The sequence below is a fragment of the Plodia interpunctella genome, chromosome 8 (genome assembly GCF_027563975.2).
Source record: "Plodia interpunctella isolate USDA-ARS_2022_Savannah chromosome 8, ilPloInte3.2, whole genome shotgun sequence".
Classification (NCBI taxonomy): Eukaryota; Metazoa; Arthropoda; class Insecta; order Lepidoptera; family Pyralidae; genus Plodia; species Plodia interpunctella.
Window position 1 is genome coordinate 3,105,743 of NC_071301.1, and position 14,958 is coordinate 3,120,700.

At 35.5% G+C, this 14,958-nt stretch overlaps 1 protein-coding gene and 1 long non-coding RNA gene across 5 annotated transcripts; one reads left to right on the forward strand and one right to left on the reverse strand.

Moving 5' to 3' along the window:
• Positions 1-619: 619 nt before the first annotated feature.
• On the forward strand, positions 620-14,669 carry Son (Son RNA binding protein). 4 transcript variants are annotated; one of them, XM_053748378.1, is made up of 14 exons: positions 620-1,631; positions 1,808-1,900; positions 2,288-2,467; positions 2,958-3,121; positions 3,637-3,812; positions 4,219-4,365; positions 5,211-5,275; positions 5,650-5,729; positions 6,234-6,322; positions 6,871-6,951; positions 8,583-8,678; positions 12,972-13,163; positions 13,807-13,974; positions 14,486-14,669. In XM_053748378.1, the coding sequence occupies exons 1-14, from the start codon at positions 778-780 to the stop codon at positions 14,597-14,599; spliced, it is 2,499 nt and encodes an 832-aa protein (XP_053604353.1). In that variant the 5' UTR covers positions 620-777; the 3' UTR covers positions 14,600-14,669. The 4 variants fall into 4 exon arrangements, with proteins under 4 accessions (XP_053604353.1, XP_053604354.1, XP_053604355.1 ...); XM_053748379.1 differs by having other exon boundaries at positions 12,972-13,139; XM_053748380.1 differs by lacking the exons at positions 13,807-13,974; positions 14,486-14,669 and adding an exon at positions 12,717-12,789 and having other exon boundaries at positions 12,972-13,111.
• Positions 6,317-11,592, reverse strand: LOC128671687 (uncharacterized). Its single transcript, XR_008404870.2, has 3 exons — positions 11,460-11,592; positions 8,576-8,665; positions 6,317-6,604 (listed from the first exon to the last, which is right to left on the reverse strand). It is a non-coding gene; the product is annotated as an uncharacterized LOC128671687 (long non-coding RNA).
• Positions 14,670-14,958: the final 289 nt, after the last annotated feature.

A 14,958-nucleotide genomic window follows, 5' to 3' on the forward strand; every position in this document is an offset into this window, starting at 1 on the left:
GAAGAAAGAAGAAATAGAATTAATTATAGATGGAAATGGAGGCTACACCGCCGACAAGATAGACGTTCTTAAATTTTTTTATTCCTTATGCTTCGTCGCCTTGCATACGATGTATAATCCTAAATAAATATAAATGTTCTTTCTTATATCTGTGGTATAAAAGTAAATAAATACTTACTTACTAGATCCATGTAGAAATCTTAATGAACTGAATATTTCTCACAGATATTACTATAATAAAATGTAATGTGGATCTATTCCACAGACGTTCAATTTAGATATACATTAAATGTTTGTTATAGAATCTTGATTTAAATCTGTAGATAAAAAGGATAGCTAGCCCATGGAATTAGTAGGTACTCCGTACGAAGTACTTACTAAATGCATGAGCTAGCCTACTCCTGCTGGACCCTGTTCGAAGGGTCCAGTCGAAGGTCAGGGTCAGGAGTAGGTAGGTACCTATAAGAGCCCCCAAGCCGCGACTTGCTCGTGGATAGGGATTACCATAACTAACGGGCGTATTCATCCGTAAACTACATTTTCATAATTTTTTATTTTATCTTTATGTTGGTGTTTCTGATTTGACCATAGATAAAGCGTAGCTGTCACTGTCAATCAATCAAATTTAGAACCAAACAAAATGGCTGAGCACGACGGCTACTGCTACTAGTGATTGTTGTTTACTTCATAGAGAGCATGTAATACTGACTGATTGTTTCAAGTGGTAATTTCATAGGAAGAATATCGCTAACTGTTTAAACAAACACATGTCTAACCATGACTAGTTTAATAGATAAGATTGAAAAATTAATCAAAAGGGAAAAAACCACTCCAGAAAGAAAAAAAGAAGATTGCACGAAGTCATCGAGTGAGATTCTTTCTGAACTTTTCAGTGCTTTCAATGCTGATCCACCTAAAATAGAAGACGTTTCTGCAAAGAAACCAAAGAAAAGTAAAAAGAAACATAAAAAAGAAAAGAAAAAACGAAGAAGTAGCAGCAGTAGCAGTGATTCTGATAGTTCCTATTCTCACAAACATAAGAAGCGAAAAAAGAGTAAGTCTAAGAAACACAAAGATAGCGAACGTTCACCTTTGCGGCGTCGGTCGAGAAGCCCTATAAAGATAAAGCACGATCCTGAGTTCTTAGTCAAACTTGAAAAGTTTGGTAGAACTGAAGATTTTAAGCTTAAAGATGAGCACATCAAGCCCGAGATCAAAGAAGAAAAGGTTAAACAGGAACCGAAGGAAGTTAAGAAAACTATCATTAAGTTTGAAGAATCAAATAGTGTTAATATGATAGATACTAGTCTCATTCCAATGCCAGAGTCCCCCAGAGAAAATTTGGATCTAAGCGATTTGAGGATGAAGTTAGAAAATAAAAGAAATGATTTAAATGCTGATAATGATAAAACTAAGGGTAAGATTCAAATAAAGAACTTGAAATTCAGTACAGTGTTTGAGGAAACTGTGAAGAAGGCTGAAGAGGAAGCAAGGAAGAAAAAGGAGAAGTTTGAGGAGGGAGAATACTCAGACTCATCTAGTAGCTCTGCCACCGATGTTGTTTCAAACTTCCCCAAGACATCTGATCCTGGAGGAATATTAAAAAAACAAGCTGCAGAAGAAAATAAATTGTAATTATCCTTAGATCATTATTGTCATTACTATACTATCTTTTAAACTCTTTGGATATTATTTTCATTAATAGAATTATTTACTTTACATTTAACTTTTTAAAACTTGAATTGTTTCAATTCTGCATGATCAATTGAATATCAGTGAAAAATATTTACAACAATATTTTTTATAGGTCTGAAGAAGAAAAACCTACAGTAAAGAAGAGCAAACATTCAGAGAGCTCTCATAAGTCGTCTAGAAAAGACAGGAGTCGCTCTCATAGAAGGTAATAATTCCGAAGGCTCTAGCTTTCATTCTACAAGCTACTACTTAAAAAAATAAAGTTTTTGTCTGTTATTAAAAAAAAATACTTTATAGTAAAGTATGTTTTGTCTCTTTCATATTATGAAATGTGATAGTGACAAAACATATTTTTGGTAAAAATATATGCTTAGTACAGAACAGTAGAAAAATTGGGTAGAACAAAACACTACTTCGACTATGGCTTTCTGGTTGGGGAAGCCAGCCCAAGCAACAGAACAGTGTACCATTATGGTACCATTTCTTTCACCCAGTTTAATTCTAGGGGGACATAACACAGGGATGAATTGAACCACACATGACCACTTGACAGGAGTAAAATAAAACGCTATTTCATCACCACACTTCCCAGGTCATCAAGCAGATCGAGACGATCTCGATCCCGGTCAGCGTCCCGCAAACATCACCGCTCCAGCTCTAAGTCGCGGCGCAGGAGCAGATCGCGACATGGATCGCGATCCAGGCGCTCTCGGTCCCGTTCCCGGGTGAGGTCGCGGCATCACTCCCCGAGGCATAGAGGCAGGAGGTCTAGGTTTGTGGAAAATTTTATATAAAAATGTCGATAATCACTCACATGTGATTATCGACGATAGTTTGAGTATAGTACTAGATCTTTTCAGCCCGCGCTGCGTTCGTTCGTATCATCTCTGTGCGATGATATATTACTACACTGAAACTATAGATTATTCCGTCGATAGTCACACTTCAGTGTCCCATATTTTTCATTAATAATGTCTATTTCTCACACTGGTTAAACAAGATACTTATCCTTGTTTAGTCCCATATTGATTAGTTTAGGAAAATATAATTTTTTTTAACAAGTGAATAATTAGTAGTAGTGCCAATTATTAAATGTAAATGTTTGCATTCTAGAAGACCATTTTATTACAATCATTTACCCATTATTGTGCTGTGCTTTATTGAATTGTATCAATTTATTCTATTTATTTCTTTTTCTATGATCTATTAAATTCGAAAAGATTTGATTTTAATTCTATGGTTTATTAAAATATAATGTCCAGGTCACCAACGGGCGTGAGGCTGGCGGACAGCGAGAAGAAGCGTCTGCTGGAGGTGGCGCGGCGGAACGCCATCAACATGCTGAAGAACGGCGCCGTGCCCGCCGGCGCCGCCGCGCTGCCGCCGCACACCCGCAGCCAGGTCATGGCCGCCATACAGTCCGGGGGTATGTATATGTATTTTTCTACATTTAAACTTTAATCTCTCCTCTCATCTTCGTATGTTAGCATACGTTCAGAGCTGTGAAGCCGCGAATAAATGAACTTAAAGAAACTTAAAATTTTATGTACTCTGCCGTGATTTTACAACCGGCAGCCTACATGACGTAACCCTTCTCGGGAATGATCTTGTGGCCTATCAGCAGCCTAGGCGATGTGTCCCTTAGTCGCTTCGTACGACGTCCACGGGAGGATATGGAATGGTCCTATTCTAGGTTTGGAACTACGCGTCCACAAAATATCTCAGTCACTGTCAGAATTAATTCATATTAGAAACAATTAAATGAGGCAAAGCACACAGATCGAGGTAAGCTCGAGACATGTGTATACATATAATAATTGATGGAATAATTAATTATTATTCTCTCTAAATTTGGTGTATTTCGGGGTTCATCGGGGATTGTGACGCAGCGAAGCTTGAGAGTTAGCGTAAAACAGTAACTTTAAAAATATTATTTTTCAGGCAAATCAGTAGACGAACTGACAGACTTCTGCAAGCATTTATCCAAGAAGGAGGCACTGGGCGAACTATCTTCTGTTTCTTCCAACGATGAGGACATGAGTGAGAACGAAGATACCCTCGCCTTCCATCATCCCTTCCTTGTAAAGGAAAAGGCGCCCATTGTTATGAACATCAGAGTGAGTACCTATAGATCAAAAGTAGTGGGTGTACAGTACATGGCGATTCCAATAAACCTAGGCCATATGTCCACATTGGCTTTGACTATGGTTTTAGTTGATTATAAGTCAATATATTTTAATAATTTATATAATAAATTATGCGCCCCGGGGCTTCGCTCCCGTGGGAATTTCGGAATAAAACGTTACGTTTACGTTCTTCCAGTTTATTTTCTACCAGTGTATCGAATTTAATAACAATTGGTCAAGTAGATAATGCGTGAAGAGGTAACAAACAAACTTACTTTCGCATTTATAATATTAGTTGGGATAAAACTGTATCTTTGATCAAAATACCTTCATAGATTTAATTTTATACCTGGTCACATTGCCAATTATTTCAAAAATCAAATGTACAATATTGCAGGGCGGTGCCCCGCTGCCAATCAAGACCAGCAGCTTGCCGACGGCCAACAAGGAGGAGCTGCGACTGCAGTTCCCGGTGTCCTCTGGCTCACAACATCGGGAGAAGGCCTCCGAGTGGGTGCCCGTCTCCCCACCCAGGAAGGATATGGTACTATTCGATGTTTATTTATTTCCTACTTTACACTTCTAGAATGAAAAACAGGAGCCCACGCAAGAAAACACCGATGAGATGGATAGACGACGACATCCAACGAATTGAAAGCCCAGACTGAAGCTACGAATACACTAGGCAACATTTGACGCGGAACATCTCACGCATTACCACTGACTTGAGTGAAATGGCGCATAGTCGATCTCACTCAGGCAAATTGTAATGAAAAGGAAAGACCTATATGTGGCGCGTCAAATGTTCCCTAGTGTAACTGCGGCTTTAATGACCAAAAGTCCGAGACGAGTGCAAAGCAAATTTCAATTTAAATCCAGTTTGGGTTGTGTATTCAGCAACGGATATTTTTTTATTATTATTATGATCTATGATGACTTGCCAAAAAAATTAATTTTAATGTTCACATACTTACAGAGTTGTATGTTTGTGTCCATGTAAATTTGCACATTTCTAAAATCTTAAACAGATGTGCGGGTTATAGAAGATCGTTGTTAAACTATGAACTTTGAACATTGATAACACAGTTAAATATAAAAATTAATATTCAGTTAGTTTTGATGGTATTTTATAATTCATTGCGTTCTTATGTTTTCACTTAAATCTAGCCTTGTGGGGTCAATGACCTGCTCCAGCTGATTATATGATGAATGTAAAGTGTCTTGATATGTTAATTAATTAGAACAGTTATAGTGAAAAAATAATAATTTTCATCAGTTTTGGGACTACTTATTTCAAGAATAATGGTGTTTAAACTACTGTACCTAACATAGGGTACCTTCCTTATAAATGACTGAACTCCTGAAAGTAACAATGCGTATTGTTTACAGCAAGTCGCCAAGCTGAATTCGAATCCTAAGCCTGCAAAGCCGACCCCTGCAATAGAACCTGCAAAGTAAGACATTATTTCTTTCTTTTTTCTTCATACATTACTACATACATTATGCAAATTTTTAATAATTCTAACCTACAAATAAACATACTTTCACATTTATAACATCACTAGTTTTTGCCCGCGAGATTTCCCACGGGAGCAGTTATTTTGACCGATATAAAAGGTACCCTGTGTCCTTCTCCGCACTTCACACTATATGTATGCAAAATTTCAAGAATATCGGTTGGGTAGATAGAGCGTGAAGAGGTAACAAACTTATTTTCGCTTTTACAATATTAGTATTAGTTAATATTATACCTAATATTAACTAATATTGTAAAAGCGAAAATAAGTTTGTTGAATTTGGATGGTTTATTATAACGATGAATTTCCAGGACCAGTTCGGCGCCTCTGGCGTTGCCGGCGCCGCCAGTCACCACCGCACCTTATTTGAAGGGCTTTACCACCGGAGCGCGTGAGTTCACTACACAAGTCTGAATCCACCTTTACAATATCGTTGTTTCTCACTCATTCCCTTTATCTCGGGTGAAATAGTCGACTTCGCTCATGTAAATTGTAATGAATGGAAAGAATGATGTGTTGCCCGTTAAATGTTCCTGTAATCGTAGCTCGTCCTGCATGCGACGTACCATTTTTGGATTGCATTCGCGTCTGTGACACCCGAAGCCCACGGTTCAAACCTCAACCTCGATGGTATAACTAAAAGCGAATCGATTGGACAAATAATAGAAGACAATAATAAAACAAACGCAAGGACTGCATTTAGCTGAATTATTGAAATGTTGAGTTTTTTAGATTACAAAGTAAAATAATAGCAAGAATCTCAAAAATTTGCAACAAGCGTATAAGATCAATTATTAAAACTTCATAATATGCATGAAATCGATTCTGAATATATCTATATCTAATTCGATCGATTCTAATAATAATCGATTATAAATACAATAAATTATTTCAGAGTTAACGTCGGTGACCACACCAGCGCCGCCGCCGCTGCCGGCGCCGGGCCCGCAGGCCTACCCGCCGGGAATTGAACCACCGAAAATTGTAGGTTATCTATGATTTTTGAACATTATATATGTATAATGTTTTGGCTCCTCGGTATTAATACCATAATCCCATTATAGAACCTAAGTGTTTTCAACTTTATGCTATAGAATATGTTTATTATAGTCTGTCAAGAATGTGAATAAAAAAAAACATATTTTTTATTAACAATTTTTTTTGCCATTGCAATACTAAACAAGCCAAGATTGCGTAATAAACTCCCAGTGTTGCCAGCCGACAGGAAACAGCGCCCTCTTCTATATCCTTCACTTTCTTGACAAACTGTAAAGGTAATATTTTAAATTTAACTTACGCCCGTGCCAGGAGAAAATGCTGTGTTAATATTTATATGATTTATTGTGATGATATGTATATGTTATTGTGTGGTGTGATTTTGGAAGATAGCTTGGTGGATTTGTCGAGGATTATCCTATAATGATAAGTGTTCGACATATAAATAAAATAAATACTGTATTAGTAAGTAGAAGAGCTTTTTTGGAGATTCAAATGTTATATGTTATATGGGTGTTTTATGTTATCTGTTTCAGGATGTAGCGTCTATAGTATCACAAAAGATAGCCATGATTCGTCGAGAACAAGAAAGGAATGAGCTGACTTCTAATTGTGGAGTAAGTTGAATTTTTTAAATATTTTTTAAAGGCGATAGTTTTTGAGTATATTTGTTACTTCTTAAATGGCTGGGCCAATTTTTAACCCCCGACACAAAAATAGTGGTGTTATAAGTTTGACCGCTAAGTGTGTCTGTTTGTCTTTCTACGTGGCACCATAACACATCAACTGGAACTGATTTGTTTTCTTTTTTTTATTTGATAGCTAATTTTTATCCGGTGGTTCTTAGATATGTTTGATTAAAATCGGTTCAGCCTTTCGAAAGTTGTAGCGAAATGAATATTGAAAGTCGGGGGTTTTTAATTCGTCTAACAAATAAACTTGTTATTAAATTTGGTAATGAGGTAGCTGATACCTTGGAATAACACTAGCGTAATTTTTATTCAGAAATTACGCAAGTAAGCATACATAGGGACAGACCGACAGCATCATCATATCGAGTGTTTTATTGCTAACACTAGTGTCAGATTTTAGGCGACTTGAATAAAAATTCAAGTCTCCTAAAGGCATCTGACATAACTTTTACGACTACTTACTACCATCTAGTGGCAGGTAGTCGCATACACACTAGGGAACTAAACTGTCAACCGGTGTGCAGGTTTCCTCATCATGTTTTCCTTCATCCGAAGCAAGTGGTGGTTGATGAAAACTACTATATATGGGTCAGATCGGTATAAAAACTCATATGGCTCGAGTAGGATACGAAAACGGAAATATTGAAACCTTTCGATCCACAGTCTTAAACACCACCACCGCTTCAGACCGACAGCGAGAAATTACTATATATTTTTGAGTATGTGGGTAAATTTCACGAGCGTTTTAACGCGGCGTGTAGAATTTCATTAGTGTCTCGACATTTTTTTTTAATAAATATTTTTTTTAAATAAACGAAGTTAACATTGTACACAGTACTTTACTTATTTATAAAATTGGATGATTAAATTTATTACTGTGTACCTGGTACAATTTAATAAACACTAATGACAGCCCGCGGCGGAGTTCAAAATTCTCGTAAAATTCACCCATGAAACGATAATAATTTATGTGAATATGGTAACATGGAGTCACGCCGGCGCATACATACATAGGGATAGACAGACAGCGAGGTATAGGGTAGTTGCCAAAGTCAGAGAATTGTAAAAAATATGTATAATCTAGATAAAATAGATATAATTAGGATCATTATGATAATTCATAGACTGAAACAATGCAGCTGGATCTAATTATTTAAAGTAAGTTGGAAAGTCCATTTTCAAAAAGTATTAAATTATAAAAGTAAATTTAACCATCATGAATAACAAAAATTTTGTAACAGCTTTTATTAAGAAATCATCACCATAAACGCGAACAAACATATCTTTCTTCGCGAGCATTTTCGCACGTTGTGACGTCACTTGTTAGTGTCATTTAGTATGGAGCGTTTGGACGAGTCCAAAAATGTGTGATTTATTTTTTGTCATATCTTTGAAAGTATTGTCATTATCACAGTATTTTTTTCACTGTGGCGTTTCTAATGATATGTGAGCCTTCGAATAGTCATTAAAACAAAAAAAATGGCAACTATTACAATACCTATTACAATATATTATTGAGTATGTATAAGTGAGTAAGTATGTAACGTACGTATCAGTTCGGATGGCGGGCGGGACAGTTCACGGGCTCCACGGGCGCGCACATCCTCACGCCGCGGGAGCTCGCCAGCGGCGCGCAGGCCTGGGCCAAGAAGGTACACATGTTACACTTGTCACTGTGTCTCACGCACAGCCTTGCCTACAGACTGACATCTTTTGTTCTACGACTCTTGTCTGCTGAACGTAATAAATACATTTTGCTTTATTTTTTTTTTGTTTTAATGTCGTTTCTATAAAACGTTAGCTCTGTGTTCGATTCCGCTACATAACGTACTGTCTCGTGGTTATTACATAGAGTTGTGATGAGTAGAAACGCAAATTAGATTGTTTTTTTTTTTTTTTTATATGAAAAAAAAAACTACAAATCACGAAAAGTCGTAGAATAAAAGTTACTAATTTTGATGTACCCAAGTAGTCTTTAGGAGGTTTTGCGTTTGATACAAGTAACTCTAGATATTTCCACCGAAATAGATACCCACGGTGGGAAAGTTTCCTCGTCGTCTTTGTTATGGATGCGCATGCGCATAGTATCTGTTAAGCGACTTTATTGAGAAATTATATCTCTATGCCGACTTTATTTAGGTACTTGAGATATAAAATTGTGATATGTTTTTTTTGTTGTTTGTAAAAATTGTTACAATTAACAGGTATTTTGTAACAATTTTTTTAAAGTAAGAAGTGATAAGATACCTCAGATAGATCTTTTACGTGAAAATTCAAGGTAATAAATTTCAATCACTTCATCACAATAAAAGGAATGACTACATTTTAGTACTCTAACACTACTAAAATGTAGTCATTCCGATAACTTGATATTTCGCATAAAGTATCTTCCCGTTGTACCGTTACCACTTCGTATATAAATAGGTTTTTCGTAACTCCTCGGCTAAATTGATAATGTATTTTTTATGATAATTTAGATTTAATGTGCTCTCTGCACATTTTGAAGTGTTTATTTCAATAAAAAGACATATAGACCAAGGTGTGCAAAAAATCTCCCATCTAACTTGAGAGGTAACTTACGACATGGGAGATGTTCGCACATTATGGTCGATATCTAGATTTTGTACCTCATAGTACCTTAACTAACTTGGTATAGACAAATATAAATCCCTCTCATTAGTAAAAAATATTTTCTGATTAGACTTGGAATAGTATACTTATATAATTTTTCTCGATCTTTTATTTATATTTAATTTTCAGACAAAAGATTTCAGCTCTAAACAGAGATTAAAATGTATTAATAAGAGGGAATATGTATTTCTATTTTGATCATACTCAGTAGACCAAATATTATTTGAAAGCAGTATTATGAAACTCAAATTCTCTTAATTGATTTATTTTAAAAAGTTCCCATTATTAAATATACCACAATTGCTAAGAACATTATTTCAATTAATAATTCATTGATTATATTATTTTCAATGTTTTCAAGACGAAGGACAACCATTTAAATAATTATTTTGTGTTTCTTCCTGAGAATTTTGCCATAGCAAATTTATACCTATTGCTTTCTCATTAATATTGGTTCTAGAGTAAAAAAAAACAGTTCTTTATTTATCACAATATTTCTTTTTAGATGATTACATAAATGTTAATTGTGATAATGAAAGAACGCAAAAAAATGTTAAGATGATTTAATGTATCAAACATGACATAGCTGCAGTATTATATTCCAATTTGTTCTATAAAAATGGCATTTTAGACTTTTCGGTAATACGCATTGTCAAGGATGGCGCCATTCTACCTTTTATACAAAAATATTATGTTTTGTTCGACATACAGCAACGGCAAAACCACAGATTTTCATTATCTTAAATTATGACAAGTTTTTTACTAAAACGACATTTTTGACACAAGATTTTGTTGTCGTCGGAGAGATCTTATAGCATCAAGTGGGTTGTACCATCAGGTCGTGCTTAATATAGTAAATGCATTGTTTAGGAAGTTTCCTAAAGTGGCGTGGAAAAATTCTACTTTGTAGGATAAGCGGAAGTAGATAAAACTAAAATTTAACTTTCAACATTTGAATACAGACAATTTTTTCAGTTTATTTTTCTCGATTAAATAATAGAAAATGATATTTTTGTAGATAAAAACACCGCACACTAAAGCTACTGTTATGGACGAATTTTGATGAAATTTGGTTAAGATTTGAAATCATGAGGACGATGATTGATCTCCGGATTCCTGTAAATTCACTTTATCTTATGGCCACATGAAACTATGCTCTTTAGTATTCTTCGTGCCTACGGTTATCTGAAGTAGGTCGCTAACTGAACTGAACGTCTGAAACAAATGAATATAGTACTGCAACGGAAGTAGTGTTTGACACGTTAAACCTCTCTCAATAACTTTACTTTCAGCTCCACCTCCGCTCGGGGCGCCACGCGGCTCGCGGCGGTCGGGACCTATAATACCATTGTATTATACTTTCCGACCTATTGTGTTTTGTGATGGTTACAATAACATCCTCCTCCTTGCTAGGGGGTCGCGATCCTTATGTGACTCTACTGTGCATATAACATTTCTATTCAACATTCAACTATTGTAAAAAAAATACAAGTAATAAAAATTAAAGCGTAAATATACAATGGCGGTCTTATCCGATGAAAGGATAAGGCTACCATTGTATGTCTATCCGTCGACCAACAAGGGTTTCTTAATGAAATCGAAACAAAGATGCATGCGTAATTATTCAACGAATATAGATACAACTACAAACAATTTAAGAATAGAATTAATGATTAAATCATTCATAAACAACCACGATTAGTACTGATAGAAATCCTGATAAAATATTATTGCCACTTTGCACGTTTTGATAAGATAATTTTCAGTTTTTAGGTTATATATAAATAGTACTTTGTACTTACTTTCCTATTTACTATCTATTTTAGAAACTGTTAGATAAACAATATATTATAACACACACACAACACAATACCAATTGGCGTATCATAGCATTCTTTCAGAGCACTAAAATAGAATATACGAGATGCTTCGTTGTTGCCAAAATATTGAATCATTGAAGTAAATACGTGACACACGACTAGATAGTATGACTGCTAAATAAAAGGTTGAGATGAAACCATGGTGAAACATTTACTTAGGAAACAAACATTTGATACCTACCATATTTTTTTACACCAAAATAACTTTTAAGAATAAATTGTATTCTCTAAAAAAATTATATTATAACACCAAAATTTTACTACTATATACTATATTTCATTGTAGAAGTTATACAAATAGCTGATAAAATTTATCTCGAGTACGCGGCCAAAAATAATCTAATCATCGTATCATATTTTTCATGATATTGAAAACGGACACACCTATACAAACAAACCTAACCGGATACAAAGCGATACGAAAATAGTAGTCCAAATTCAAAAAGTCAAGTCTGAAAATATGAGCATAGCCTGAGAATGTTGTTGTAACCATCACGAAAAACCATGTTTGATCACCGTGCGAAGAGCGAACTTTCGCAGTTCGCCCTTCACATGACAGTGCCTTGGCATCCGATGGTAACTCCCATGCCATATTGATATATGGCATGAGAATCACCATTATTAAGTATTGCATACAAATATTCAGTGTTCCCCCTCTTATTCACGGCTGACTGAATTTTATTTATGTATTTTTGTTTATTCAATGATATATAATGAATATAAATATTTTAAAAATACTATAATTTAAGTATGTATGTACTTCCAATCTATGAATACCAAACTAACTAAAGGCATTAATAACGCCAACATAGCACTGTCGCTTTTACTATCATTTGAGAGAGACTCACAATACAACTAGTAGGGGTATCCATTGTGCTAACGCTAAGTCAAAATCGTTTTTCAATTGTTTTTCAAAAATTCTTACCACGTAATAAGAACTATTGAAAAACTATAGAAACGCGAAATGTAACGTTAGCAGAATCCACATCTTGTTCATTGTGTTTATGCTCTTAGAAAAAAATATTGTACTTATTATTAGTCAGTCAATATTTATTTTCACGAGCCTAGTGATTCTGTGAGCATTTCCCTATTCGTTACTCTGCATTTGCAGAGTTCGGAATATCGTCCGCTCATAGAAAAGCATGGCTTATATGGGGAATACATGAATATTTGTTGCAGCTTTTAAGTGATAAGGTGATGCGAGCACTACGTTACCCAATGGGCGTCAGGTGATAGGTGCAAAGCGTGAGAGGTAAGTATCCGACCAACATCGGGAGGAAACATCTGAAGAAGGAACATAATTCCATGATAAAGAAAATTATTTTAAAAAAATTTTGCTCTTAAAATTTTGTTTTTATTTGTTCCAAGTTAGTTGAAAATCTTCACCTGTTGTATTTTTTTTTGTTCATGTCTAAATGAATGTTTATGATATAGGATCAATTGGTGAGAGCAGCTCCCGTAGAAGGGGGCATGGGGATGCAACTTCTACAGAAAATGGGTTGGACCCCGGGTCAAGGGCTGGGTAAAGAAGGTACCGGGACCCTCCAACCTTTGCTCCTCGAAGTCAAGTTAGACACAAGAGGGTTGCAATCGAAGGAGGAGGTCAGTAGCAGACAAAACAAAGGAGTAAGTAGATCCGACGTTGAATGCTATGGACTAAAATGAAGCTTGAGAATTTACTTATTTTTATTTGACAAATCAGTTCCTACTAGCTAAGTTTTCGTTCAAGCATTAAGTTTTAAGGTGACTGGATGTAAGATTTTAAATGTGATCACAACTACTTACATGATCTTCTTGACCTTATCCCACTCATGTGGGGTCGGCACAGTATGTAAGTCCCTTCCATTTCGTTCTGTCATTTGCCATATCCATTGATACTCCTTTCCTGTTCATACTATCCTTGACACTCCATCCATTTCTTCTTAGGTCTTCCTCTATTCCTGGAACCAACTTCCATGGTTCCACAACTACTTACGTGATGTCAACATGTTATTAATTTGATCACTTTTAATTAACTTAGCAGATCTTAAAGCCTATTAGTGTTAAGTGCGAGTGTGATGGACACAATCTGTAAAGTTCAGCTCATCAGCTCTTGATTAGTGCGACTCCAAATATTTCTACTTATCACTCGCACTCACTAAAATGCGAACCGGCCTTTATGACCATACAATCAGAAAAACTCTCTACTCGCTTGTATGTAATGAAATGTCTTGCTATCCAGATGTTTTAATTTTTCATCGATATTTTCCTAATGAGTTATTGTTTTCAGATGAAACCGAACCGGCAAGGGCGCCGCGGCACGGCCCCGGTGGTAGCCGGCGGGAAGCATCCGGTATCATTGTTGGGCGAATATTGTTCCAAGCAGAAACTAGGACCTCCTGAGTACAACCTTTGCTTCGAATGTGGCCCAGATCACAAGAAGAATTTCTTATTCAAGGTAATGCTGTAAAATAATTAATCCTTCTAATATTACCTACAAATTTATGAAAGAATGACCAGACTTTGCCTTGTCTTTTCCATATACATATTTTGGCCATCATAATTGTGTAGTGAAAGTGCGCTCACATAAATTGAATTTATTAGACTTTGGTAAAAAGCAAACTAGAATAGACTACAAAGGATACTTTAAACTTTGACTACAGGAGCAAAATAGTATGTAAACAATAATTGGGTCTAACTGCAGCGATTGATAGCAAAACACCACTAGGGAAGCACGTCAACATTTTTAATACTACTAAGATCATAAATGCGAAAGTTTGTGAAGATTATGTTTTTCACATAAAATCTCTGGACCGATTGTTATGAAATTTGGTACACGATTACAATATAACTTGTAATTTAATGGTACTTTTTATACCGGAATTCCCACGGGAGTGAAGCCCTGGGGCGCAGCTAGTAATATATAATGGTATTGATATTATAATGAGTAGGTAATTATTGTTGGACAGGTAAAAGTAGCGGGCGTAGAATACCAACCAGCAGTAGCGAGCGCCAACAAGAAACAAGCGAAAGCCGATGCCGCACAGTTAGCCTTGCAGAAAATAGGCGTTCTCAAACCGTAGTGATAATGCGTTGTAATGGCAACTGACCTTGTTATACTGTTTAAAGTAAATAAATGTATCTACAATATTATTGGTTGTAATAATTTGGATAATACATCTACAATCTGGCTAATGAGAAAGCAAGTATTTGGTCACTTTAGCTCAAATAACTTGTCCCCCTTTGCATTTTGCTTAGGGAATATTGGTAGAAAAGGACTACATAAAGTCTTTATCAAAGGGTGTTTAATTAGACGAGGCAAATAATGAATAGTTGACACAATTCAACATTTTAAACATATTTCTTTTTTCTATGGTTTTAAACTACTTTCTGGGAAATTCTAAATTTTATGGTTATTACTTACTCCCATTGATTTCAAAAT